This window comes from Phalacrocorax aristotelis, chromosome Z, assembly GCF_949628215.1.
Source record: "Phalacrocorax aristotelis chromosome Z, bGulAri2.1, whole genome shotgun sequence".
Lineage (NCBI taxonomy): Eukaryota > Metazoa > Chordata > Aves > Suliformes > Phalacrocoracidae > Phalacrocorax > Phalacrocorax aristotelis.
This window is the reverse complement of record NC_134311.1, coordinates 3,573,661-3,599,340: the sequence shown is the minus strand read 5'-3', so window position 1 is coordinate 3,599,340 and position 25,680 is coordinate 3,573,661. Positions and strand designations below refer to the sequence as shown.

General features: G+C 40.1%; 1 protein-coding gene across 1 annotated transcript in view; it reads left to right on the top strand.

The window, feature by feature from the left end:
• The window catches only part of ADGRV1 (adhesion G protein-coupled receptor V1), a 275,402-nt gene that overhangs the window by 209,248 nt on the left and 40,474 nt on the right, over positions 1-25,680 (top strand). Inside the window, exon 87 of the mRNA XM_075079982.1 lies at positions 10,083-10,240. Coding sequence (XP_074936083.1) covers positions 10,083-10,240 — 158 coding nt within the window. The remainder of the gene's footprint in view (positions 1-10,082; positions 10,241-25,680) is intronic.

The window sequence follows — 25,680 nt, the reverse complement described above, 5'->3', positions numbered from 1 at the left end:
TGTGCCCTCACAGGTGGCACATAGGCATTTTTGAGAGCCCTAAGGCCTGGAGTAGTGTTTAAGTAGCATTGATAGACTGCAGAGGATGGAAGGAGTAAAATCTGCTCTAGTTTCATGAGTAATGACTTTTTCGACTCAGTCTGCCTCTGCCTGGACATTGTTTTGAAAATATCTGGTTGGAATGATGCAAAACAGAGTTAGGCATTTTGGGTGGTAAGGGGATCCATGCGTGACTGTTGAACCCTAGATTTTCATTTTCCAGTGTGGATATCCCCCACTAAGTCAGTATTGCAAGAGGACAGGAATTCTTCCTAGATCCTTGTTTTTCCTTTTCACTTCACCCAGCAGATGCATTGTGCCAACACTGGACCAACATTTGGTTGAAGAATGTTGTTTCAAGCTGTACTTGCATGTAAATGCACCCGGAGAGGCAGAGGCCTGATTGTCTAAGCACTGTCCTGACAGCTGCAGTCTCCTGCGTTGTGCCCTTTTACCTGGTGGTGGCATCCTCCAGAGCCTTGTAAAAATTATTTTACGTCACTAAGTTTTTATTATAATTTTGGAAGCTAATTTTTCTAGCCCATGCTTAATAAGTATAGATGATAGAAGCATTTCTCAGTGCTATCATTTGTGTGCCATCTTATTACTGAGAGCGTACCTGAAATTAATGGTTGCTTTCTGAAGGCTTAAGAAAAAAATGTAATGCTTGGATGTTGTATTGTATTGCAGTGATCTTTCCCCTTCGCAAAAGAAAAAAGAAATATAAAAATCTTTGCTCGTGGCTTGTTTTAAAACTATCTTGTGTCCTATGCCTATTTTAAGAGAGATATTCTCCAACTAGGAGCAGGATGCAAGACATATCAGCAGTTGAGGTAAAGTTTTTGATAAACATTATTTTGGGTACTAGATAAAGTAAACACTGCATTGTTAGATGGGAGATATATATGTGGTTTTCACCCTTGTGCATCTGAAGGGTTACTTTTCCTATTTTGCAGTTTGGATTGTGCAATATTTTAGCTGATTATGGATATAAATGAGCTTGCTTATTATCACAGGCATTGGCAGGCAATATCCTAGTCAAATGACAAATAGGATGTAAATAAAATAGATGCTAGGCATGTTCTCAGGATGTGTGCAGTTATGTGCATAGTTTGCAGTTATTGATAATGAGGGGAAGGGAAGGGAGGGAGAAAAGAGAGGAGAAAGAAGATAAGAAAGGAGAAAGGAGAGGAGAAAGGAAATGGGAGGCAAGGAAAGAAAAGGAGTAGAATTAAGAAATTGTCTACAATGGAAAAAAGAAAGCTCAGCTGATCTTCTCTGTTTCCTATTTTGGGCTTGGCTCTGTGGATTGCCTGGGAAGTGTTTAACAAGTGTTCACCAGAAGCCAAAGCTTTGTCTACATTAGAAATGAACCTCAGGGGCTTCATTGGAAAGAATGGTTCAAAGAGAAATAAGAGCTGCCTAACATCGTTCATTGTAAGGCATGTGCTTTAGGTATTTTTGTATTTTTTTTTCCCAAGTATTGATTTCTGGGCTTGAAAGTACCTTGCAAATTTGTATCTGGATGCTTTTTTAAGGGACCTAACCCTGATTTTTGTGGATCAGGGTAATACAGCTAATCCCTTCTGTGACTACTCTTGACAGCCATCAGCCAATCTCAGTATAGTTTAAGCCCCTCAGCCTATGTTTTCCAGCAAGAATAATTTATTACAACATGCAGAAAGTTTGTGTTTGGGTTGTTTTGGGGTTTTTTTTGCCTACTCATATATTGCCGGTTCCTTTGCCTACTTGTAGTTTGCCAATACATGTCCCTTCTCTTTATAAAACAAACAAACCAACCAACCAACCAACCAACCAACCAACCAACCAAAACTATTTTTTCAGTCTTTCTGAGTGGAACACATTTATAAAGCCTCATGTAGCCTTCACAGCTCTACTGTGGACTTTCCTCATTCAATTCATGTTTCTGAAATGCGCCAAAACCAGACACAGCTTGCCGCTGAGGTTTTGGTAATGGTGTCTAGAGCAGAACGGTTACTTCATATGTGTTGCAACATATACTGCTGCACATACATCCCAGTATGACATCTACCTCTTTGCAGCAGCGTAAAGTTACGACTCCTGTTCTGCTTAATGTGATCCACTGTCGTTTCCAAATTCTTTTCTGCAGCGTTAAGAACTAGCCAGTGTATGTGGTTGGTGTGTAGCAGGTTTTACAAATTTGCTTTCCTTGTGTTGCATCCTGCTGTGTAATTCAGTGTCAGAAGTTTCCAACCATCTTTATAAACCAAGCCTGTAACCTCATGAAAGAACGAAATAAAGTTCCTCTGAAGTAGTCTGTTGTCCAGAAAAGCCTCTTCATTTTTGCTTTTTAATTTGTCATGAGCTGAATTTTTTATCACGTCTCATATTTGCTTGGTTAGATCTGTTCAACAGGCTGATATGTCAGTTAGGTCATGTTGTTGCCCTTCCTGACCTTTGGAGCAAAGTTAGTGCATATCTAGTCATCTTGAAGTTCACTCTGTATTCCAAGACATATTGAAAAAGTCTGTTAACAGACTAACTGTGGTCTCAGGTAAATTTTTCAGAATTCTTAGGTGAAATATCTCAAGGAATCGTGACTTTAAAATGTCCTTCAGTTATTGTTCAACATCTTCCTTGGCTACTAGTGGACTGGAAAATGTTATATTCTCTTCATACAATACAAGCCTGGGATAAAGGAGTTTCCATTCAAATTTACAACAGCACAAAGCTGGGAAAGAAGTACATTGATTGTCTGTTATAATTCATAATGTTATTGAGATCTGAGATCTCTTCTGAAAAAGTGGTGTGGTATTCAGTGGGAACATGTGGAGAGAATTGTATCTTGCCAAGAATAATTAGCTCTGCAAAAATGGGATGGGGAGTAACTAGCTGTTTACCAGTTCTTCACGAAAAGGTCTTGTGCATATTGTGGATGATAAATTGAGCATGAGTTTACAACTTTGTGCTATGGCACAAAAGGCAGACATGGTATTGGCCTGTCAATAAAGCAACTTAGTCTTAATGACACGCAAAGTCCTCCTGCTGTGGTCCTGTACTCAGATTAAATGCTTTCAAAGGTGCTGAACCCCATCATTTAAGAAATACTTTAGCAAAAAGTGGTGCAATCAACGAGACCGGCAAAGGTCTTAAGCATAAAATATGCTCAGAAAGACTGAAAGATCTAGGCCTGTTTAGTTAAAAGAAGCCTGCAGGGGAAAATCTTAGCAATTTACAAGTAGATAAAGAAATGTTGCAGCAAACAAGGGAAAAATCTGTTTCCCACATCCGTGTTGGCTATACCAAGTTGTAACATGCGTACACCGCACCAAGAAAGAGTTAATTTCACACTGGGAAACGGTCTCTAGAGGTAAGTGCTGTGAAGCACCAAAACAGGTTTCTTGGAGAGGTTGCATGTTCTTTAACAGACTACACAGACATCAGGCAGTAATGACGCAGGCCGTGGTATAAAGAAAAGCTTTTTTGTGGAGGGAAAAGCTTTTTACTTCTCAGCCACAGGACAATTGCCTTTTGTAAAAGGTTCGCACGGACAACATGTCATTTCTGATGGTACTTCAAAAGTATTTTCAAATTCTCACGCGTGTTAAACCATCCCGTACCTGCCTCCATGATACCATCACAGGCCAGCACTCACTGCAGTGTTAGGTAGCAAGGTGGCATCTGGGATACATGCAGTTGTTTTTTGTCTGGGTTGCAAACTTCCTATCTGTCCAGTAAAGCTTAAAAAACCCTCCAAATAAGTGCTGTGCCACCTTCCATTGCCCAGGGCAGCCATAAAGCACATCAGATCGGGCCACTCTCTTTAAATGGGTCTTCCACTGAATTTTAATACATGTTGAGTCCACGTTTTCATGGTGGTGTGTGGCCTGTTGTTAGTGTATCTAGAAGACTGCATGAAGTGGAATGAAGACTATGGGTCTAAACCAGTGTCCTTTTGGTGCTGTGAATTTTTGTATGATCTTGTAGAAATCTCTAGAATCTTATCTGCTTGAGAAATGTGAATGTGGCTTGAATTTCCTCAGGAACTAGTGACTATCATCTCCAACATTACCCTTTTTAAGCTCAGCATACCCTCTCTGGTTGGTCTTCTTCACATCAGTTCATAGCAACATGAGCAATTTTTTTTTAAAAAAAACAGTTCATACAAAAAAAATTGTCCACATATTTCTTTCCCTGTCAGGGGAGTGGAAAACGAAAAACAGCACAAACATGAATCTTGTTGCTTAGTGTATTTATGGAGAATGACTACTGTTACAATATAAAACAAAAGAAGAGTGGAACTGTATAATCTGTTCAGGCTGAGAATTCATCAGCTTCAGGAGGCTTTGACACTGCAAAAGCTGACGTGGTTATCTGCCCTGAGGGTATGCCCACCGCCGATTTGGTCTCAAACAGTTGCTAAACTGTGCATTTTACTGCATGCACTTTTGAAGTAAATGAGCATTGGTTTTTTTTGCCTTAAAATGCTCGGTGTCTCATGAACTGCTCTCGTTGATTTGCTGCATTTATTCTAGCACCGTTGTAGATGGCCATGTGCATAAAACATCAGCAATCCGAATTGCCCGTGCAGAGTCCATGCACCACGGTCTCTGGCTTGGTGTTAAGGGAAATAAAATAGTACAGCATTGCCTGGACACATACTGCTTTGATTTTGTACCTCACTGCCAAAAGCTGTGAAGGTATGTGATATTAAAACCAGCAGTATTCCAATACAAGGTTGGATGGGACCAGAGGGAGCAGCGTAAACTCCTATAGGAATTATTGCATTAGGTGTAGGCCCACACAGGAACAATTTCTCAGCTGAAATTGCAAACGAATGTATAGCACAAAACTGAGTTTATTGGTGATTCTGAGATGTGATGCAAGAGATCGCATCTTCTCAGAGGGTTATGCTTAACAACTGTATTGAAGTTAAAAACCCAGAGCTCCCACCTATTAAAAACCTATAAAGTTTTCAAAAGATGGTTGATTATCAGACTGCTAAGATGCCCAAAACATCACAAGCAGATAATAAATATCATCATCTAGGATGAGCACATAAAAGACAGACATTTTAGTTTTCGGTATGTTGCTTAGATACAGGTCATACACAATTTGCTGCAGATAAATTGTCAGATTAACAACTTTTTAGCAAGTAATAGTTTGCAAAAAAAAGTTTCCATTGACTGTCCCGCTCTGCACTTAGTAGAAAATTTCTGAGCATGTTCTAGAAGAAGTATGAAGTGCCATCTCAGGGGTAATGTGACCTATTTCTACAACAAAACCAAGATCTGGAACAGAGCAAGTTGCTTTTTAAGAAAGCCCAGAGTGTGTGAACATCTGGTAGTGTATGTAGACCATAACCTAACTTGCATACTTTCATATTTTAGCATTGTCTCAACTACTTTGTGAAGAATTTTCTGAGTAAGCATGAAGAAATTATTCAAGCTTTTTTTTTTTTGGTGGGCATTTTTTAGGTACACAGATTTCGTTCACCAAATGGATGTGATGAGATACAAATATAAGTGCAAATTCACGCGTCTGACTTTTGACTTCTACTTTCCTGATGCAACATGTGCAATATGAGCAAACTCATGTGGTGCCACAATCCTCTGTTCTCTGTGCCAGGCTGCTGGCCATCCAGCTGTGACAAAAGCAAAGAGAAGCTCAAGAGTTGTCGAGCTTTGTGCCCGGGATTAAATAATAATAACAAAAATTAAAATAAATAATAAATAAAACATAGCAACAACAACAGTGGCAATAATAATATAGGCAATAATGAGTTTCTGGTGAGAAACTCATGTGACAAGCAAACGTCAAGAAGTTAGTTGTTAGTTTAATAGTAATTCTATGATTGTGTTAACAAGTAGTTCCAGTATACATCATGTCAGTTCTTTTCTCTTTTTGCTATAAAAATATTTGGGAAAATAAAAGAGGGCCTTGTGTATCTTCTGTAGCTGGGATCCCTCTCCAGATTTCAGGAAATGTTATGGTTAAGGAGTCACAGAAGACTTTACAAAGACACTTAAAGGGTCAGATAAACATGCTTCACCCCCTTGAGAAGAAAATAAGCCTAGCAGTCCCTTTTTATAGACTAGAAAGGGAAAAAAAGAAAACAACAAAACTAAAGTAAAGCCCTGATTCTGACTGGCCAATAAGTGAGGTAATTTTAATCAATTAATTGATTTAAATGTATATGCTTTTATGAGAGGACTTCTCTTCCAAAGGGAAGATGATATGGTCTGTTAATTTGTATGTCCTAATCTCTCTGTCTTGGCTGTATTTAAAAGTATCAATTTAGTTTGAATGAACATCTGCTGTAGTTCTCAAGAGAGAAAAAAAAAATCTTGTCTATTAAAGCTGTTTCTGATCATTCTAGTCCTGGCAAAAAATATGTAAATTGTCTGATTGCTTTATATTGAAGGAAAAAAACTCATATAGTTTCGGGGTTGGGGGGGTGTCAGTTCTGAAATTATTAACAAATTGTTACTTACTGTATGGAATTTAATTATATCTTGGAGAAGATAGATACTAAAACCAATTATTTCTAAAATTATTTCTAGCGTCTTTCATAGAATTATAAGAATATAGACCTACACAGGGCTTTGGATAATGTGTTTGATGTTCTCATAAATTGGAAAAAACCAAAAGTCTGTAAGTTAGAAACTTTTGAGATAGGAGTGGAGTGCTGTTTGTGGGAAAGGTGACACCATGAGTGGGATGGGAGACTGGGAGGCTACCAGAGGGAGTCTTGAAGATGATGAAATCAGTTTAGCTAGAGTAGTGGAGGAGAGTCATCCAATGGGAATACATCATTGTTGAGGTTACCAGAGAAATGTATGCTTATCAAAACAAAATCAGGGATCAAAACAAAGTTGATGGTCAGAACAAAGTAGTCAGAACAGAACCAAAGATTGACCCTCCAGCTAGATAACAATAGTAAAGATGGGCAAGAGTGAAGGCGGCTTGGGACGAAAGCTAAACAGTTGTCTTTTTGATGCTAGGAGAGATGTAAGCTGGTAGCAAAACATCTCACAACAGTCAGGCAAAAAAAAGAAAGTACAATTTGGTAATAGAAAGTGTTAATAGGAAGTCACAGAAACTTGCAATAAAATCACAGTCTCTGAAGAAGCTAACAGTGTGTGATTGCTCTTGTCCCGTTGCACAAGACATGTATTTCAACTGGTAGTTGTAATTTTTTGTTGTTGTTATTATGACTCAGATTCAAAACAAGACCCAAGAAAGAAATACATAAATAACTTCATTATGCACAGTGGCCCTGTCTTTCACGGATTAAAAACTTACTTTACAAAGTCTAGTGCCTGTTTTAAAAAGAAAAAAATAAGCAACTTCTTTAAATTTGTTTTAAAGGCTATACCGCAGGAGATAATGCTCTTCTTTAAACAAGTAAGGTTTCTAATTACGTAGTTCACTCCAGTTTCCACATCAGCCTTTCTAGGCCTTTTTCTATAGAATAGTCGAGTTTTGGAACACCAACTTAATGTTTTGGTACATTTTTCTTCTATTACCATCCAATGCTAGGAATATGAGGCACAGAGTAGGTCCATGTGGCAAGTGTGTCATGGTAATGGAATAATAAATGTGTGCCCCTAGTGTCTAGTATAATAACAACTATTTTCAGTTGATCCCTATAGTGATATCCTATATGATTTCCAACATAAATTATATCTTTTAACATATGCCGTCGCACTACTATATGTGAATAAAACTTACAGGAAGTAGTGGTTTTGGTTGAATTGCTCACCGCTGCTTTTAAGGAAAAAAATACAAATTAAACTTTGTAGGTTAATACAGCTTTGTGTATTTCTTGTCTGCATAACTTTTCAGTGTCTTTTTTAGAGCAAGTACCTAGGGGTATTAGTAAAAATGATCCATCTCAGTGGGTTTTGATTTTTATGCGGCTTTCATTAACTGAGTATAAAGGAGTGTTCACAGGAAAACTTTAAACCCGTCAGAGATTTTTTTAATGAGTATATGTGATCTCTAAAATACAAAAATGTATCAAATTGAAAAAATTACAGGTCTCAGAACATAAATATGATTTTATAGAAAAGTATACTCGTGCTAAGATTCATGGCTTTAGTATAATCATTAAAAGCAGCATAGGTTGTGATAATGTGCATTCACGTCTTAACGCTAACTGGGACCACTCAAGAATACATTTGGGGAACAGAAATAGTTTTCATACCTAAGAGATATTAAAAATTAGAAGGATTAAATGGATCAGATGTTGTATCCAGGAAACAACTGTGCTGCCAGCAGGTCGAGGGAGGTGATCCTTCCCCTCTGCTCAGCACTCATGGAGCGCTGGGTCCGGTACTGGGCCTCTAGTACCGAAGAGACATGGACGAAGTCCAATGAGGGGCCACCAAGATGAGGAAGGGACTGGAGCAACTCTCCTCTGAGGAGAGGCTGAGAGTGTTGGGACTGTTCAGCCTGGAGAAGTGAAGGCTGCGGGGGATCTTTTTAATGCATGTAAATACCTGAAGGGAGGGTGCAAAGAGAACAGAGCCAGGTGATGGTTTCAGTGGTGCCCAGTGACAGGACAAGAGGCAATGGGAACACACTGAAACACAGGAGGCTGCATCTGAACGTCAGGAAATACTTCTTCACTGTGAGGGTGACTGAGCACTGGCACAGGTTGCCCGGAGAGGTCATGGAGTCTCCGTCCTCAGAGATATTAAAAAATGATCTAGACACAGTCCTGGGCAACCAGCTCTATGTGTCCCTGCTTGAGCAGGAGCTTTGGACAAGGTGACCTGCAGAGGTCCCTTCCAAGTTCAACCATTCTGTGATTCTGTGAAACAAACACCTCTAATTGCAATTCCCTGTTGTTCAGTGATGTTATCAGTGGTATCTCAGCTTGGTCTGCCTGAGCCTGTACCCTCTGAAGAGGGTTGTAGAAGATAGCTAGATTCTGCTGTAAATGGTTTGGGATTCACTGAGTGTGCCTGACTGATGCTGTGGAAGAGCTGACACAGAATGCAATCCTGGAGTCTTGCAAGACGTGCTGGACAGAGTACACGTGTCCACATAAGCAAACCCAGAAGGTGTACCAGGTATACCAGTGAAACAGGTACCCAGGCTCTTCTCAGATGTGTATTTTACCAGCTTTGACTCTGAGCTTATTTAGCAGAGCTGACCTGACAAACAGAAGGGCTGGGTAAGTTACACCCTCTTAATAGGGATAGCAGTGACCACATACTCTCTAGACATACTGACTCCTGAGCCGTCCCTTGGGCTGCTCTATCGTGCGTCATCTCCAGAGTAGGTCAGTGGCAGTAAAGCACATACTGACCTCGAGGGAGTTCACAGAAAACCCTGATCTCTCATGCCGTCAAGAGCTCTCTTTAGCTATCATCTCCATATCCTTCAAGCCATCATCTTATATGCATAATTTCACTCTTTTTTAGGAATAACTCATGTTCCTGTCACATCTTTATAAATAATTATAACTTTAATAAATGGAAAGGGTAAGGAGAGTCAGGACAATTTGGAAAAAAATACAGGAGGGAGTGAGTATTTGGCTTCAGAGTGCAAATGACATATAATTTCCAACAACTTGAAGAAGAATAGTTATCTTGCCATTAAGACTTGTTCATTTATTTTAAAAATATATTTCTAAAAATTTAATTTGTGGTTTCGGAAGCTAAGTATAGAAAATTGCATAATGCCCTTTTAGGCTTTGGTGACTAAGAGTGATCACATTAAATGAATATAGCATGCATGGAGTTTGTTAAAATATAATTTGTTCCATTGCAACAGTTTAAATCTCTTCAACTTTGGTTAGCTTAAAATATAACATGCATACTTTTAAGGGGCAAATATTAGATTCATTGAGATACAATAAGGAGATAAGAACTGACAGAACCCAATGCATCCTATCAAGGTTACTCTGGGAATAGAGTTAAAGAATTTGTGGTTTATAAAGCATATCTCTTTCCAAACACATCTGTTTTTTGAAATTTTGCTCTTTCAGGGTGTTCAAGGTGTCTCTTATGTTTATAAACAGCATTTTTTTTTCCCATTTTTTCCATCAGGTGCTTCATTCCAAATGCCTATGCTGCTCTCTTCACTGCTGCTCTGGTGCCATTGATGTGCTTGGTAGTGGTTTTTGTGGTGTTCATCCATGCCTACCAGGTGACTCCACAATGGAAAGCATACGATGATATTTTCAGAGGAAGAACAAATGCGGCAGGTATGATTTGTGGGCTACTCGGCACAAACAAGTTGGACTTTCAGAACAGTACTGACTGTTCTCGCCAGTTCCGAAAACCCCACTAGAAACCACAGTTCGGTAGAAACCTATGCACTTGTTTAAGATTAAGCACGCTAGTGGTCCCTTTGAAGTCTCTCAGAGTACTTTAATGGTGCAAGCTATGCAGATGCTTAGCTGTCTTATGAAGATAAGAATGTGCTAAACCTACAACAAGATATTAGTATCAGAGGTTATGGCTAGTTCAGTAAAGAGAATAGCAATAAGACGCAGCACTGCCCTGCTCGGAGCACTGTGTCCCGTGCCCGGTTTTGTCTGGGGTTACTGAACAGCCCTGTCCCAGGGAGGGCTGGGACTGCTCAGGAGCAGCGACTGCAGGGTGGGGGGCAGCCATCACGTACGAACCCACGCTGTGCTGCTCTGCTCAGCCCCAGGTGATGGGCACAGCTCCTCACCCTTGCAGTTTGCAGTATATTCAGTGGCTGCAGTCGTGCGCTGGCTGTGTGCTGGAGTATTTGGAGTTAATGCCTTTGTTTTGACATTTCCTAGTGCTAGTCACAACCGAAACATGCTTGAAAGAAAAGATCCATCTCGTGCAAAACAGGAAGTATCAGTCAGTCTCCTCTGTCAGAACAATTCAAATACAATAATGTTCCCAAAATAAAGTTGCAGCAGTTTAGACCAATACCATAATAATAGGACACTCTGTGGGAAGCTTAGAATAATTCTTTTGTTTTCATAGTGTTCTGGGAAAAAAAACCTGAGTTTTATAAACAAGTGCAAATATGCAGTTTTTTAATAGAAGCATATTTTCTCCCTGAGTGCTTGAAGCCAGTTAGACTTTATAAACTTGTGAAAGATTCTTGAATAATTTTTCCCAATTCATTAGATAAATATTATCTGAACTTAAAAGGAACAGTGGATTATTAAAAAGTTCCATTGACTAGTCCAGTGCTTGTAACTGTTCAGATTCATAAAGACTAGCTGTCTTGTTCAAATGCTCAAATTTCTAGTGATAACTGTGTTACGAAATGAAGGGCTGTGGGATTTTTGAACATTTGGGTTATAGAAATATATTCCTTCTATGAGAAGATGGAAATAAATATTAATTATTTATTATCTGTACAGTTCTCAAATATTAATTTCTTAGTGACAAAATGTCAGCTTGGCTAAGAGCTATATGAATTCAGATAAGGTCTGATAAACATAGCTTGTAAGTGTGATACTCAAGAGCTTTCTTGCACTTTACTCTCTTTTTTTTTCTGATATAAAAGGGAGTGCCTGGAGCAATCACGAAAGTGGCTCCTTATTCAGTCCTGGATAATGTTGTTTATTTATTTATAAATAACTTCTTTTAGTACCTCTAATGATGGAGTTTCCATATTCACATGTTGAAGGTTAAGGCTTGTCTCATGGCAGTTAAACCAAGGAAAAACTTCTGAATATCTTAAATACCTTAAATGAAGTTGGCATGCAAAATGGCAGAAAGAACTATTAGCAGTTATAATAATAAAGTTGAAATAAAACGTAGTATTCAGGGCGGGATTTTTCTCCAACAGAGTCCAGAGAATGGCATAGAAAATGCTGAGGTCTCAGAAGAAAAGAAAAAATAATCAGGAAGAGAGACATTCAATAGCATGTCAATAATAGTGTGTGGGGTTTTTAAAGCAGGTTGTAACTTTTTACTACTTGCACACCTTCCTGGCAAACCAACCTCTTGCTGCCATAGGGGTTTTGCAAGCACAAATGAAAGTACATTGTGCAGTGTGGGTGACAGCAAGCTGCAGAGAGGCTGTTTTAGAGAAGAAAAAGAGATGCCTCGTGAGGTTTATGGTGCTTGTGGTTGTACAAGGGCTCTCTGTAGCTGTGTTTATCGTGTAAGCTTCCAGAAAGAAAGGCCGGTGATTCCTCTAGTTTGTTACGTTGCCTCTAACTACATAACATGGTATTTACTGTTAAAGGTCTGTGACTTTCTGCCTGAATATTTCTCTCCTGGAACATGAGATGGTGGTCCTATATTTACATTATTTTCAATATTTTGTGGGTATATTGTGATTTTAAAGACATATTCAAAGGGATTTTGCAGTGGTAAGACCTGCTACCACTTTTAAATTTTGAATCTTGCCATATGGCCCACTCTCTGGAGATCACTCCCCTGACTCTACATTCTTACAAACACAGTGGGACCTGTTCCTGCTTCAGTGTTGTTGTTGCAACCGCCGCAGAGGATGCTGTGAGAAACACCATTTTTCAGAACATCAAAGTTTCCTGCAATCAGCTGCATGATGATATCTTGCTTCTACAAGAGAGGGGGTCCAGGATCACACCTGCGCCATGCTCTGGCTTCAGTGTGACTTACGAGAACCTATGGGGTAGGGAGGCCTTTTAGCAATGTGGTCTCCTTAGGTTGCACAAGCAGTCATTATTTTGCTGTTTCGTTGCAGCACTAAATATGCCAAGGTTTCTCTCTGTTTCATCCAAACCCAGAGGAAGGGTGGAGCTACCAAGCAACAGTGGCCTATGTGTAGTGTCTTGTTCTGGATTGTCTCCAGCTCTCATCCCCATATTGATTTCCTCCCTGTTCGGTCACCCACAGCAATGAACTCATACAGCAAAAAAAAACCCTTTCCCAGCCTCTAGCCTGAGGTTCAGTACCCAAGCTTCTCCACTTTGAGCAGTGTGATAAGTAATGGAACAAAAGAAAACTAAAAAAAAAAATTCACTGCTTTGGAAAACCGTCTGCTTTCCATTAGTTACCTTCTCTAGAAAGAGTATAAAATTCTGGGTGAATGACACTGTAGATGATTCTGACATATCAAGGGTGTGGAGCTGTAAACATAGACAAAAATATTGTTCAATACATTTTTGCTTTTACTAGTAATTGTGGACACCTGTTAATTTAAATTCCAGAGAGCAAAGAGTATTGCAGAAAGGAAAAAGTGGCATATATAGACATGTAATTATCATTTATACATAGATACTCATACAAACACCTATTTGCGTGTGAATATTTGAACTAGCAGTGTTTATTCCCCTTCTGGGGGTCATTCAGTTAGAAGACAGTTAAAATTGCAGTGTGATACAGATGACCCCATGTGGATTCTGCAATAATTCATGCAAAAGCTACTGAATGTTGCCAATAAAAATAAAATAGCAAGGTCACTGGCTTGCACATTAGCATAAAACAGAAGAAGGGGTTGGATATGCAGAGTTGAAAGAAAAAAATTGTTATCTGGCTTCAAAGTGTACATTCTTTAGGTCATTTCATAGATTGTAGGAAAAGCCTTTTAGCTGGCTATTCCAAAGTTCCGTATTTGTGATCTCTACTTACGGAAGGCTATTACTGACTTCAATACAAATTTAACAGGAGTAGAAACAGTAAAGTTTATCCTCATTTGTAGTGTGTACTGGTTTTTTGTGGGTTTTTTTTTTTTTTCAAATAAATTGAATATGCCAGTGGCAACGTGAAAAATTGAGTCAACATTTTTTCTTATTCTCTTTTCTCCTATTGTTGGAATACTCTGAAGCTTACCTTGCAACGAAGGTTCATCTTGAACTATGCAGAATCATGGAATCATAGAATGGTTTCAGTTGGACAGGACGTCTAAAGATCATCTTGTCCAACCCCCCTGCCATGGGCAGGGACAGCTTCAACTAGGTCACATTGCTTAAAGCCCTGTCCAGCCTGACCTTGAACAGTTCTGAAGATGGGACATTCACAACTTCTCTGGGCAATCTCTGTCAGTGTCTCATCACTGTCATTGTAAAAAATGGCTTCCTTATACCCATTCTAAATCTACCCTATTTCAGTTTAAAACTATTGTCCCTTGTCCTGCCACTACAGGCCCCGGTAAAAGATCTTCATCTTTTTTATAAGCCCTCTTTAAATATTGAAAGGCTGCACTAAGGTGTCCGCAGAGCCTTCTCTTCTCCATGGCAAACAACCCCAACTCTCTCAGTGATTCCTCATAGGAGAGGCGTTCCATCTCCCTGATAATTTTTGTGGCCTTTCTCTGGACCTGCTTCAACAGGTCTATGTCTTTCTTGTGCTGGGAATCCCATATCTGGAAATAGCACTCCAGATGGGGTATCACCAGAGTGGAGTAGAGGGGCAGAATCACCTCCTTTGACCTGCTGACCATGTTTCTTTTGACGCAGCCCAGGATGCAGTTGGCTTTCTGGGCTGCAATTGCACATTGCCAGCTCATATCCAGTTTTTCATGTGCCAGTATCCACAAGTCCTTCTCTGGAGGGCTGCTTGCAATTCTTCATGTCTCCAGTCTGTATTGATACTGGTGGTTGCCCCATCCCAGGTGCAGGACCTTGCGCTTGGCCTTGTTGAACTTTATGAGGTTGGCATGGGCCCACTTCTGGAGGCCATCAAGGTCTCTCAGGATGGCATCCCCTCCCTCAAGCATATCAACTGCATCACTCAGCTTGGTACCATCCACAGACTTACTGAGGGTGCATTCAGTCCCACTATGTCATTAATAAAGATATAGAACATTACTGGTCCCAGTACAGACCACTAAAAGACACCACTTGTCATGGATCTGCATTTTCACATTGAGCCATTGACTGCAATTCTTTGGATGTGGCCATCAAGCCAATTCCTTTTCCATCAAGTTGTCCATCCCTCAAAACCATATCTCTCCAAGTTAGAAACAAGGATGTTGTGTGGGACATGTCAAAGGCTTCAGAGAAGTCAAGATAGATGACATCCATTGCTCTTCCGTTACCTGGCAATGCAGTCACTCCATCATAGAGAGGCACCAGATTAGTCTTCTACAACTATTAGAAAAAATTCTTTCTGCTGTAATAAAATATCTTCCTGGGCTTCAGTAGGAGTACCGTGTTTACTATTTTGTTCTGTCTGTGTATGTTGTTACCCATACTAAAGGGGACTCCCATGTATTTTCATTACTAAGAGCACGATTACAATCTGGGTTTCACCATACCTATCTAAGAGAAAAATTTTGCCCCTTGGTAACTGCAAAGAGGATCTGTTTGTACATGGTTAAATAGCTTATTGGAAAACTATTGGATATCGTTGGTTTTCTTTACATGTATTTGTACACAGATATTCATTTATTCATTGTACCTCCTTTTCTGTCATGCATATATTCTTCCTAGACCTCTAGATTTATCCTGGCTAATCTTAAGTAGAGTCACATCTCTCATACCCTATTCTGGTAGTTTCTAGGCTTTCAGGAAAACATCATGGCCCAACGACTGCTAACCCAGCAAAATTCTGATTTTACTAATTGTCAGTTCCATTGGCAATGGTTTTTTGTCTTCCCAGAGAGCTATTCATACTCTTCTGTTATGCCTGGGTTACTGCTGTAAAAGCATATGATTAAAACAATGTTGTAGTGGAGGGTAAGCGCAGATAAATAGAATTTGCCAACTCCCAATTTGAGCATTATGCACACTTCTCATTGCCCTGCCTGGAACACCAAATACGTGAGGTTGCCCTCTCACACTCTTTTTTACTGCTCCAGAATTGCTCTGTTATTAGTCATGTTGTTCTACACGGTGATAGATACAGCTCGCTTAGGTCAGGGAGTTTTCCTCAGCAGTAGAAGGCTAGAAGAAAGGGCAATGGGAGAGTCAGGAATTAATTATCTCTTAGAGCAGGCAGCTCTTCCTCTTCAAAAGCAAGTGTTGGAAAATAGTGTGAAGGCTGATTTACAAAGAATATCAACTCTACTTCTAGTGTACTCTTTCAAAGGTATGCATTGACTTTGCTAGAAAAGGGACTTCAGTTTGAACTGATTCAGTTTGCCAGCCTTTCAGCAACTATGTTCGGTTGACTGATTTTTCTGCTATATATAGAAACTAACTTCTCAAAAGTTAGCTTTGACAGGAGCCAAGTCAGAAGCATGCATTGGATAAACAGCCTCTGGGTGAACTAATATTTAAGTACGCAACAAGACTGCTTTTGAAGGAAATCAGGTGGTATAAAGCAGTATGGTTGTGTTTGGCTGAATTAACAGGAGGTTCAAATAGGTATATATATTACTGTTTTTTCTTGACAATCCCAATATACAAATATAGAAATTGTAGGTAAATAAGACAGCAATCTAATATACATAATTTTATTTTCCAACTGTTTTCTAACATTTCCTAATTTCACTAAAAGTTTAGAAAATATAACAGAAAAATTTGAATTGAAAAATCACTTGCATTTTTTTCTGATAATACCTTTGCCACAGGACATTGAGGGTATAAAGCTACTGGAGAATGTCCTGAGGAGGCCGCGGAGCTGGGGAAGGGTTTAGAGAGGAAACCGTACGAGGAGCGGCTGGAGTCCCTGGGTTTGTTCAGCTGGAGCAGAGGAGGCCGAGGGCAGCCTCATGGCGCTCTGCAGCTCCCTCCCAAGGGCAGGAGGAGGGGCAGGGCTGGTCTCTTCTCTCTGGTGACCAACGCCAGGCCCCGAGGGAATGGCAGGGAGATGTGCCAGGGGAGGGTTAGGCTGGGCATTAGGAGAAGGTCCTTCCCCCAGAGGGTGGTGGAGCCCTGGCACAGGCTCCCCAGGGAGGCATCACGGCACCTGCCTGGTGATATTCCAGAAGCACTTGGACAAGGCCCTCAGAGACACGGTGCGAATTTGGGCTGTCCTGTGCAGGGACAGGAGCTGGGCTCGATGGTCCTTGTGGGTCCCTTCCAGCTCAGGGCATTCTGTGATTCTATGATTCTTTGTGAAGAGATGACCTTGGTTTATTGAACAACATGTAGTGGCATAATTTTTGTGCCCTACACATTAAATATGCAGTAGAACAAAGCTGATTCAGATATCATCATTGGAAATGTGCCAGAACTAATTTAAAGGTTAAAACTGTATGTTGCCAAAATAGAACTTCATGAAGAATGCCTTAGATACAAATAAGCCATACAAAATACAAGTGCAGGACATTCCAGCCGTGCTTCTGTGCTCAGGAAATGCTTCTGAGCACAGAGCTTTTGATACTAAGAGAGAATGTGTCTAAACCTGTAGTTACATGTCTCCCTTATCCTGAGAGCTATATGCTAAAATCTTTATCTTGAATTATAAGATACATAACATGTATCTAAGAGGATTGAAGGAAGAGTGAATAGCAAGAGGGCTTTCATCTTGATGACAGTATACATCTTGAAATCAAGAACCAGATGTTGGCTACCTCTGAACGAACAGTTATGGACATTATTCACACTACTCATCACAGTCACACATTTGATAAAGTATTTTGGTCTTCATAGTGCTCCAGGGTCTTTTCTTTTTTGTAACTAGGAGAAAAACAGATCTCTGCCTCCGAGATTTTTACAAATATAGTTAAGACAAAATGCACAAGCATAATTACAAGCTGAAATAAAGAAAAAAGATCTGAACAAGATAATAACTCAAATGCATCATCTGCACTCATGTAATTTAGATTGTTTGCACAGTGCTTCACATGCTCAGATTAGCTTTCTTTAAAGAAATCTGCAGAAGCAAGTTAATTTGCATGAGTTATGCCTTTACAGTTGTGAATTTAGCACTCGTAATATTGTGCATAATACTTGTAGATAATTTTGTTATATGGAGATAAGTGGGTTCAACTTTTTCTTTCTTTCCTTATTTGCTGTTGTTCTGGGGTTTGTCATGTTCCCTGCATAACAGTAATAGCATAAGCTATAACAAGATGCCTGATCTTTCATTTGATTATACCACAGAGTGTCTCAAAGATGTATGAGAAAGTTTGCCAAAAAAAAAAAAAAAAGATTTAGTGAGGAAGTTAGAGAGACCAATCTTCTGTGTTTTTGTAGTAGTGAATCACAGAATCCCAGAATCCCAGGTTGGAAGGGACCTCAGGGACCATCTAGTCCAACCTTTCTAGGCAGAGCGCAGTCTAGACAAGACGGCCCAGCACCCTGTCCAGGCGGCTCTTGAAGGTGTCCAACGAGGCTGAGTCAACCCCTTCCCTGGGGAGATTATTCCAGTGGTGACTGTCCTCACTGTGAAAAATTTCCCTCTGGTGTCCAATCGGAATCTCCCCAAGAGACACTTCTGTCCGTTCCCCCTTCTCCTCTCCATGGCACTCCATGTAAAAAGGGAGCCTCCATCTTCTTTGTAGCTGCCCCTTAAGTACTGGTACACGGTGATGAGATCCCCTCTGAGCCTCCTTTTCTCAAGGCTGAACAAACCCATCTCTCCCAGCCTATCCTCGTATGGCAGCTTCCCAGGCCTTTGATCATCTTGGTGGCCCTTCTCTGGACCCCTTCCAGCCTGGCCATGTCCTTTTTGTACAGGGGGGACCAGAACTGTACACAGTACTCCAGGTGTGGCCTGACAAGCCCTGAGTAGAGCAGGAAGATGACTTCTTTCTCTCTGCTGGCGATGCCCTTTTTGATGCAACCCAGCACCCTGTTGGCCTTCTTGGCCGCAGCAGCCACTGTTCCCTCATGTTGAGCTTTCTGTCCACCAGGACCCCCAGGTCCCTTCCCACAGAGCTGCTCTCCAGCCAGGTGGACCCCAGTCTGTGCTGCACTCCTGGATTATGTTTTCCCAGGTGCAAGACCTTACACTTGTCCTTGTTGAACTTCATAAGGTTCTTGCTGGCCCACTCCTCCAGCCTATCCAGGTATTCCTGCAGAGCAGCTCTCCTTCTGGAGTGTCTGCTTCCCCACTCAACTTGGTGTCATCAGCAAACTTCATCAGGCTACACTTGATCATGTTATCCAGATCACTTATTAAAGGTGTTGAATAACATTGGGCCCAATATGGATCCCTGGGGGACTCCACTAGTGACAGGTTGCCAGTTTGAGAAGAAGCCATTTACCACCGCCCTTTGGGTGCGGCCTGTCAGCCAGTTCCCCACCCACTGCACAGACCACTTGTCTAGGCCATAACGGATTAATTTCTCCAGGAGCAGACTGTGGGGGACCATATCAAAGGCCTTGGAGAAGTCCAGGTAGACAATGTCCACTGCCCGCCCCATGTCAACCAGGCAGGTTCCTTTGTCATAGAAGGCCACCAGGTTTGTCAAGCACTATCTGCCCTTAGTGAAGCCATGTTGGCTTTTCCCAATCACGTTCTTCACTTGACTAGTGATGGCCCCCAGGAGGATTCGTTCCATAACTTTCCCAGGGATTGAAGTAAGGCTGATGGGCCTATAGTTACCCAGATCCTCCCGCGAGCCTTTCTTGTAGATAGGGGCAACATTTGCCTTCCTCCAGTCCTCTGGGACATCCCCCGTTCTCCACGAATTCTTGAAGATTATGGGGAGTGGCCTTGCGATGATGTCAGCCAGCTCTCCCAACACCCTCGGGTAGTGATGTAGTCTTCATGCTCAATGGGAGGTGTGCATCTCTTCTAGAAGGTATTCTTTAATTTCAAACTCTTACTTGCCACAAGAAGCAGCAGATCAAAAATATAAATTAACTAATAATAATGTTTTAACATGTTTTCTTCTTCCTGTTTTTACAAATTATCTGTGAACAATTTTGTCCAATTGAATTTTATGGACGTTTACCTACCAACCTTCTGATCTGTATATCAACTACTGTTAAATTCTGCACACCTTTAACATTCCTCATCTGGAATCAGAGGTTTTGTCATGAGTCACTGATTGCATATTGATGATGGTAGTGGTATTTTCTCCTTTCAACTCTATGAGGAAATCTGTTAACTTCTTTATTTTGGCCTCAAAATCCCGTTACCAAATCCCTTTTCTACAGCAGTTGTCAAAAGCATTTGAAAATGGAGCCAGAAGGATTTGGAACAGTGTTATTCAAGCTTATTTAAAAATAAAAAATAATTGGGTTTGTGGCATTTTCGTAGTCTGTTGCTAAGTTTAACCCATGACTTCTTAAGCAATAGTCTGTAAATGTTTTATTAATTTAGGTCTCCCACAAGTTGGTGAAATTCTCTGAAGCAATACATTCACCCCAATCATCTAGGAAAAAATGTCTGGTAAAGATCTTTCAGGTTTTGCAGTAGGTCTTCATGTCTAGCCAAGAACAATTAAAAGCAATTAAAGTTGCATTATCAGTTTAACAACCTACGGGGAAGTAAGAGTAAATATTTATAGGTAAACTCAGAAGATCATTAAAACTGTATTATTTGATTGGTTCTTTTATGGACTTTCCTATTTTTAGTAAAAAATTAAACACCTCAGGCAACTGAAAAAGGCATAATATAGGCCAACACAGTAGTGAGAATACAAACATTTGGAAATGTTTCAAAAGCATAGTACATTCTTTATTTTCCATATTTAAATCATCTAGATGTTTGCTGCAAAGACATACTCAGCATTACACTTCAGGCTTTTAATATTATTTAATAATTTCCAGTTTTATTAATTTCTATTTGATCTGAGGTTTTTTACTGCTCAGATGCATTGCCCTGGAGAATTTTATTTATAATATCAAGTATGGAAGGAGAGAAGAAAAGCTTCAGGTAGTCTACTTGATAGTCTTGTAATGAAACAGACTGAGTATCTAAAGTTGAGGAGTAGTTCTAACTCTATAGACAGAAGAAACAGAAAATTGGAAATTTCAGAATATGAAGTTTATTTTCTTTTTAATTATATATCTTTTCTAGGAATAAGATAATGTATTGTCTTCTGAACTATGTAGTGGAATTAAAACTGAAAAGTTATGCTTTTTTCTGGATACCAATTGCAAAGACATCCTCAAAACCCACCTGCTTGACTGAACATGGTATTCTCAAGGGACCAATCCTGGTGTCCTGAAGAGAGTTCCAGTGCTGGTGATCCATCAAAGCAGAGTGTTGTTTTTCTAGTTCATTTCAGTTAATCTTCCTAGTGGTGTCACAGACTTTCTCCATAGCAATGAGCTGATATTCATTTCATTGAGCTTATCGCCTATTTCTGTTTTGATCCCTTTGTTCAAGCAAGTTGTTGGTTCATTCAGATGCTAGGCTTTCTCTCTGCCAAGTGCTCATCCATTGGTTTTCCTAACTGTGATGTCTAAGCTATAGAGCAAGAAGGCATTTTTAAAGAACCTTTCCTATGCACCATGAGCAGTTGTTGACTGAAATTGTGCAGGATTTCCACTGCTGCTTCCCTCCCTGGTAAAACAGGTGTGGCAGGCACCATCAAGTTATTGTTCATAATCAGTAGGCAGTACATAGGGATGAGAGAGGTTAGCCGTGTGAATGGTCCCATCATTAGGAGAAATTACAATGACATACACGAATCCACCTCCATTCTCAACTTGCCGTTAGATGAACCATCAAAGGTGTGACAGTGGTTTGTGATGGGGAACACTGCAAGGATCCTCTTTGTGTTCTTGCTCCTCTTTGCAGCCGTTTCCACCTTTTTCTTCTTCATTCCTCCTTGTCCTCCCAGCACGGGACTACCAAGAAGCCACATGGCTCTTTGTGCTGTCAGGTGCAGGGGCAGAGGTTGGCAGGTGCCTCTGTCATGTGCTTTCCAAGACAGGTGTACCCTATGTGTGAAGGGAGTTCATGTACAGGATGCTTTTGACACTGGAAAATAACTTCTGCTCTACTCTTCTTTTTTCTCTGCAGCACTACTCAACTGGCAGAATCTGTTCCAGGCCCCAGAAAGGAATAAATTTTAGGCGGTATCATTCTGTATTGTAAAATTCAGGATTTTTCATCATCTTTCCAGTCCTTTCGGGCACATAGATGTGACAACCGTTGCAGTTCTCATTTCTGTGGGAGTCATGCAGAGGCTGACTGGACCGCAGGCCTGTGGTCGTAAACTTCTTTGTGGACCTCATCAAGCTGCTGCAACCTGCTGAGGCTGCAGTAGGTGTAGGCACATGAGCCTCATCATCAGATGATTTCCCTGTGTAGGTCAGTACAGATGCCTTACAGCGCAGCAGAGGTTTATCTTAAAACTGTCACCTTAGTCTGTCTTTGTGAGGTTTATTTCAGAAATATTAAATTGTGTGGGTTTATTTTATTACAGATATAAAACCACTGTAGGTGAAAGTGTAGCTGTTTGGAAATGTTTTGGGTTTTTTGTTTCCTTCTATCTCTTGTTCTTGCTTCTGCTATAAGGAAACCAAACCAACGCAAGCTGACAGCTGTTTCAGCCAAGCAATCTGGAATTTCATTACCTGAATCTCATGCTATTCCTGTGGAGTTCCTTGCCACTTGGATACTCTGAATTATTGAAGGTCACTGTAATTAGTTCAAGATGAGTTTGTGAAAGAGAAGTCCCCTGAAGATTACTAGGTAGGAAGAAACTATGTCTGGTCCAGGAAACAGCTGCATTGTAGTTAGGAGAGTTTCTGGGAGAAGTATGACATCTGGCCAGATCTTTTGGCCCTTGTTGGAGGCAAGGCCAGGTAAACTTCTGTTCATACCCAGTACTGCTCCTTTTAAGATCCCGCTGAGGTAAATCAGTTCTTCCAGCACTTTAATACTTTTCCTGGTTCATGAATTTTATAATCTAATCCAAACCTATCATGAAAATATCGTAGCCTATCTTTCAAATTCTCACCAGCATCATTTTTATGTAAATCACAGAACAAAATATCATGTTTATGCCCAGGACTCCCCTACTGTAGTAAAACTACAGGTTTAGCACCCATAAAAACTAATTACAATGTACCACAGCCCTCAGAACAATAAGCATTGCAGAAAAGTACAGTTTCTAGATAAGTTAATAAGGAAAGTAATCTTTTCTCAGCAATAGGGAAGAAGTGAGAAACAGTGAGCACATTTAGTTGTTCGGTAAATTGGATGTATGAAATTTTACCTGGAAAATAATAAGCTGGACAATAGTAAGTTTTCAAGCTAAAAAACTGCAGCTAAAGCTGCATAAGCTGCATTTACCTGTATTGAGTCATCAACTCTGCTGATGTTTCTTAAGCTTGTAGTTAGGGGCAAGGAGAGATACTTCAGGGAGAGGCATGAACAGCCAAGATGGTGATATACGCACATAGGTACACATAAATATATTTAAGGAGTGGGTAGACTGACTGTTGTATGAATAAGACCCTTCATCATTCCTAGTACTAAAAAAAGGTGTGATAATGGTGTAAAAAAAACCAAAAAGTGGACCAGCATGGTTCAAATATGTAATGCCTAACAGAGTTGCTGACATCTCCTCCATCACACTGATGCTGAGTTGACTGCTGCACAAGAGTCTTTTATCTGCTAAGGTTTACTCAAGTAGTCTAAAGGCATCTGCTTGCACCTGGATTTAGAGTAAAATTATTGTCAGTGAAGGTTCATCAGCCCAGAAATACCCTTTGAGATTGTTTGGGAGGGGGGGTGTTAGTTTTCTTTCCATATGAAGGAAACCACAGACAACTAAACAGTCTATTTTGGTTCATTCCAAGTTTATTTATTGGCTTAATTTTCCTTTATGCAGGGCTGTTTTTACAAACTTAAAATACATTGTTGCTGGTTTTCTGATATGTTTGTTCTAGTAATTGAGCTTTTGTTTGATTAAATACAACAAATTGGCTGATCAAAATGAGTGAAGAGAATTCAAACAGCTGGAACTAAATGCTGCCAAAGTTTCAACTCTGTATTAACCCTTTACAATACTGATAATAAAGCAATTCTTACTGGCAAAGGTCAAAGCAGAATCATAAACTGTACAAACATTCAGCCTCTGACAAAAATCAGGTATTTTCAAACTATCTTTATTGTTATAATGCATATATAAATTGACATGTTTGTACTGAGTAGCATTCATTACATAAACTTCTATCAGAATTACTCAAGGTACACTCCATAGAGATCTTGCTAGCTTCACTGAGCTTGATTCTGGTTTTACCTGTGGTAATTTTATTCTGGTGAGATGGCAGTGAATTTATCAAAATTCCCCCTCACATACACTTGAAGATAATAAAGTCAGATCATTGTACATCAAAATTATGTGATCTAGATATCACATTGCTCCGTTTCCTTCAGCTTTATGTGCACAGCTATTTCAGTCACCTATGGTCTCAACAATCTAGAGGTGCCAGGCTGTGATTAATATTGTGGTATTTTTCCTTAGGTGATATTTATGCACTAAAAGCAGAAATCATGGTGGAATTTTTGGCATGTTCTACTGCCTGGAGTTTGTGCTTCCACAGTTTGCTTTCTTCTCTCCCCTGCCCCCTACCTGATTGAACCATGTTGCAAAGTAATAAAAAAAGCCAAATCATTATTCATCTTCCTGAAAGGATTCTCCTCACTGTGTGCTTTGGTCTACATACAGGATTTAGAATTTATGCATTAGTGACCATGAGTTGCCAGTCCATTATATCACTTCAATTTCATAAGCAGCTAAGGTTTATTGTATGATTTTGAGGTTTAAACAAAAAGATGGTATTATTCCATTAATAGCTGTGCTCTACAGATAATTACTGAATTTATGTTTAGAATTACATTCATAAAAAGCAACATTTTTTACTGTATGTTTTCTTATTTTTTATTTTGGTGAATTTAGTTATTATAATTGCAAACACGTTGAGGTTGCCAGCTCTGTGTTGGTTTTTTTTTTTTTGTGAGCGCTGTTAAGTACACATCTAATAAGTATTTGGATTCATTAGAGAATGCAAGGTAGGATAAAGAGAAGTACTGGATGCTCTGCTTTTTACTGTACTACCTGGTACTTTAGAGGGCTTTGCCTTTTTAAATATTGGAAAACATTGTGATATGGGCATGTATATTAGTAGCTGTTATAGAAAAGTTTGTTTCAACATCTGTCGAGGCCACAAGGAATTTTTCCACTTTGCCCTAGGGACTGTGAGACGGGTGCTTTGTGTACAAGGGGTACCAGTGCCTGTGGAGCGCAGCGTGAGAAATACTTTGCATTTTCATTCTATTCATCCAACAAAATTGAGTTCCTCCCAGAAAAATAACAGAGGTACATAGCCGTAATCTTCTTCCCCTGATGCTGCTCTGAGAAATACACATCTATTATTAGTGTTGTGTTATGGATCAGGGGTCCTTGGGAAGTCTCAGACCTTTAATAAATTTTGGCCAGACCTCACCTCCCCACGGGAGAAGTGATTCAGGGGCTTAATGGGCATCGATTGCCATTTGAGACAGCCGTGGTTACTCAGTCTGGCCTCCAGCTTTCTCTTTATATGGAACGGGTCTTCCACAGGTCCTGTGTTGTATGTACCGATCATCTACAAATCCTTTCGGTCTCCTGTGGCATGAAATGCATTAATCTAATGCCATTCTAAGGCACCAATACCCACACACAAGACCTCAAGTCCTGCTGGAGGTCCCTAGCTGCATGGGGGTCACAGCACTGCATCCTTCCCATTCACTGAGAGCAAGCCTGCGATCGTGCTTGCACAGAAATAGCACTATTTACAAACGGCCAAACTGGGGAGGATTTATATCACGTCCTCAGATGTAAGTGGCAGAATGGGAGTACCTTAACGATGATTACCTCTGACCGTTCAAACACGTCTACTTAAGGAATCTGATTTTCTTAATGCTGTAATAGCTGTTG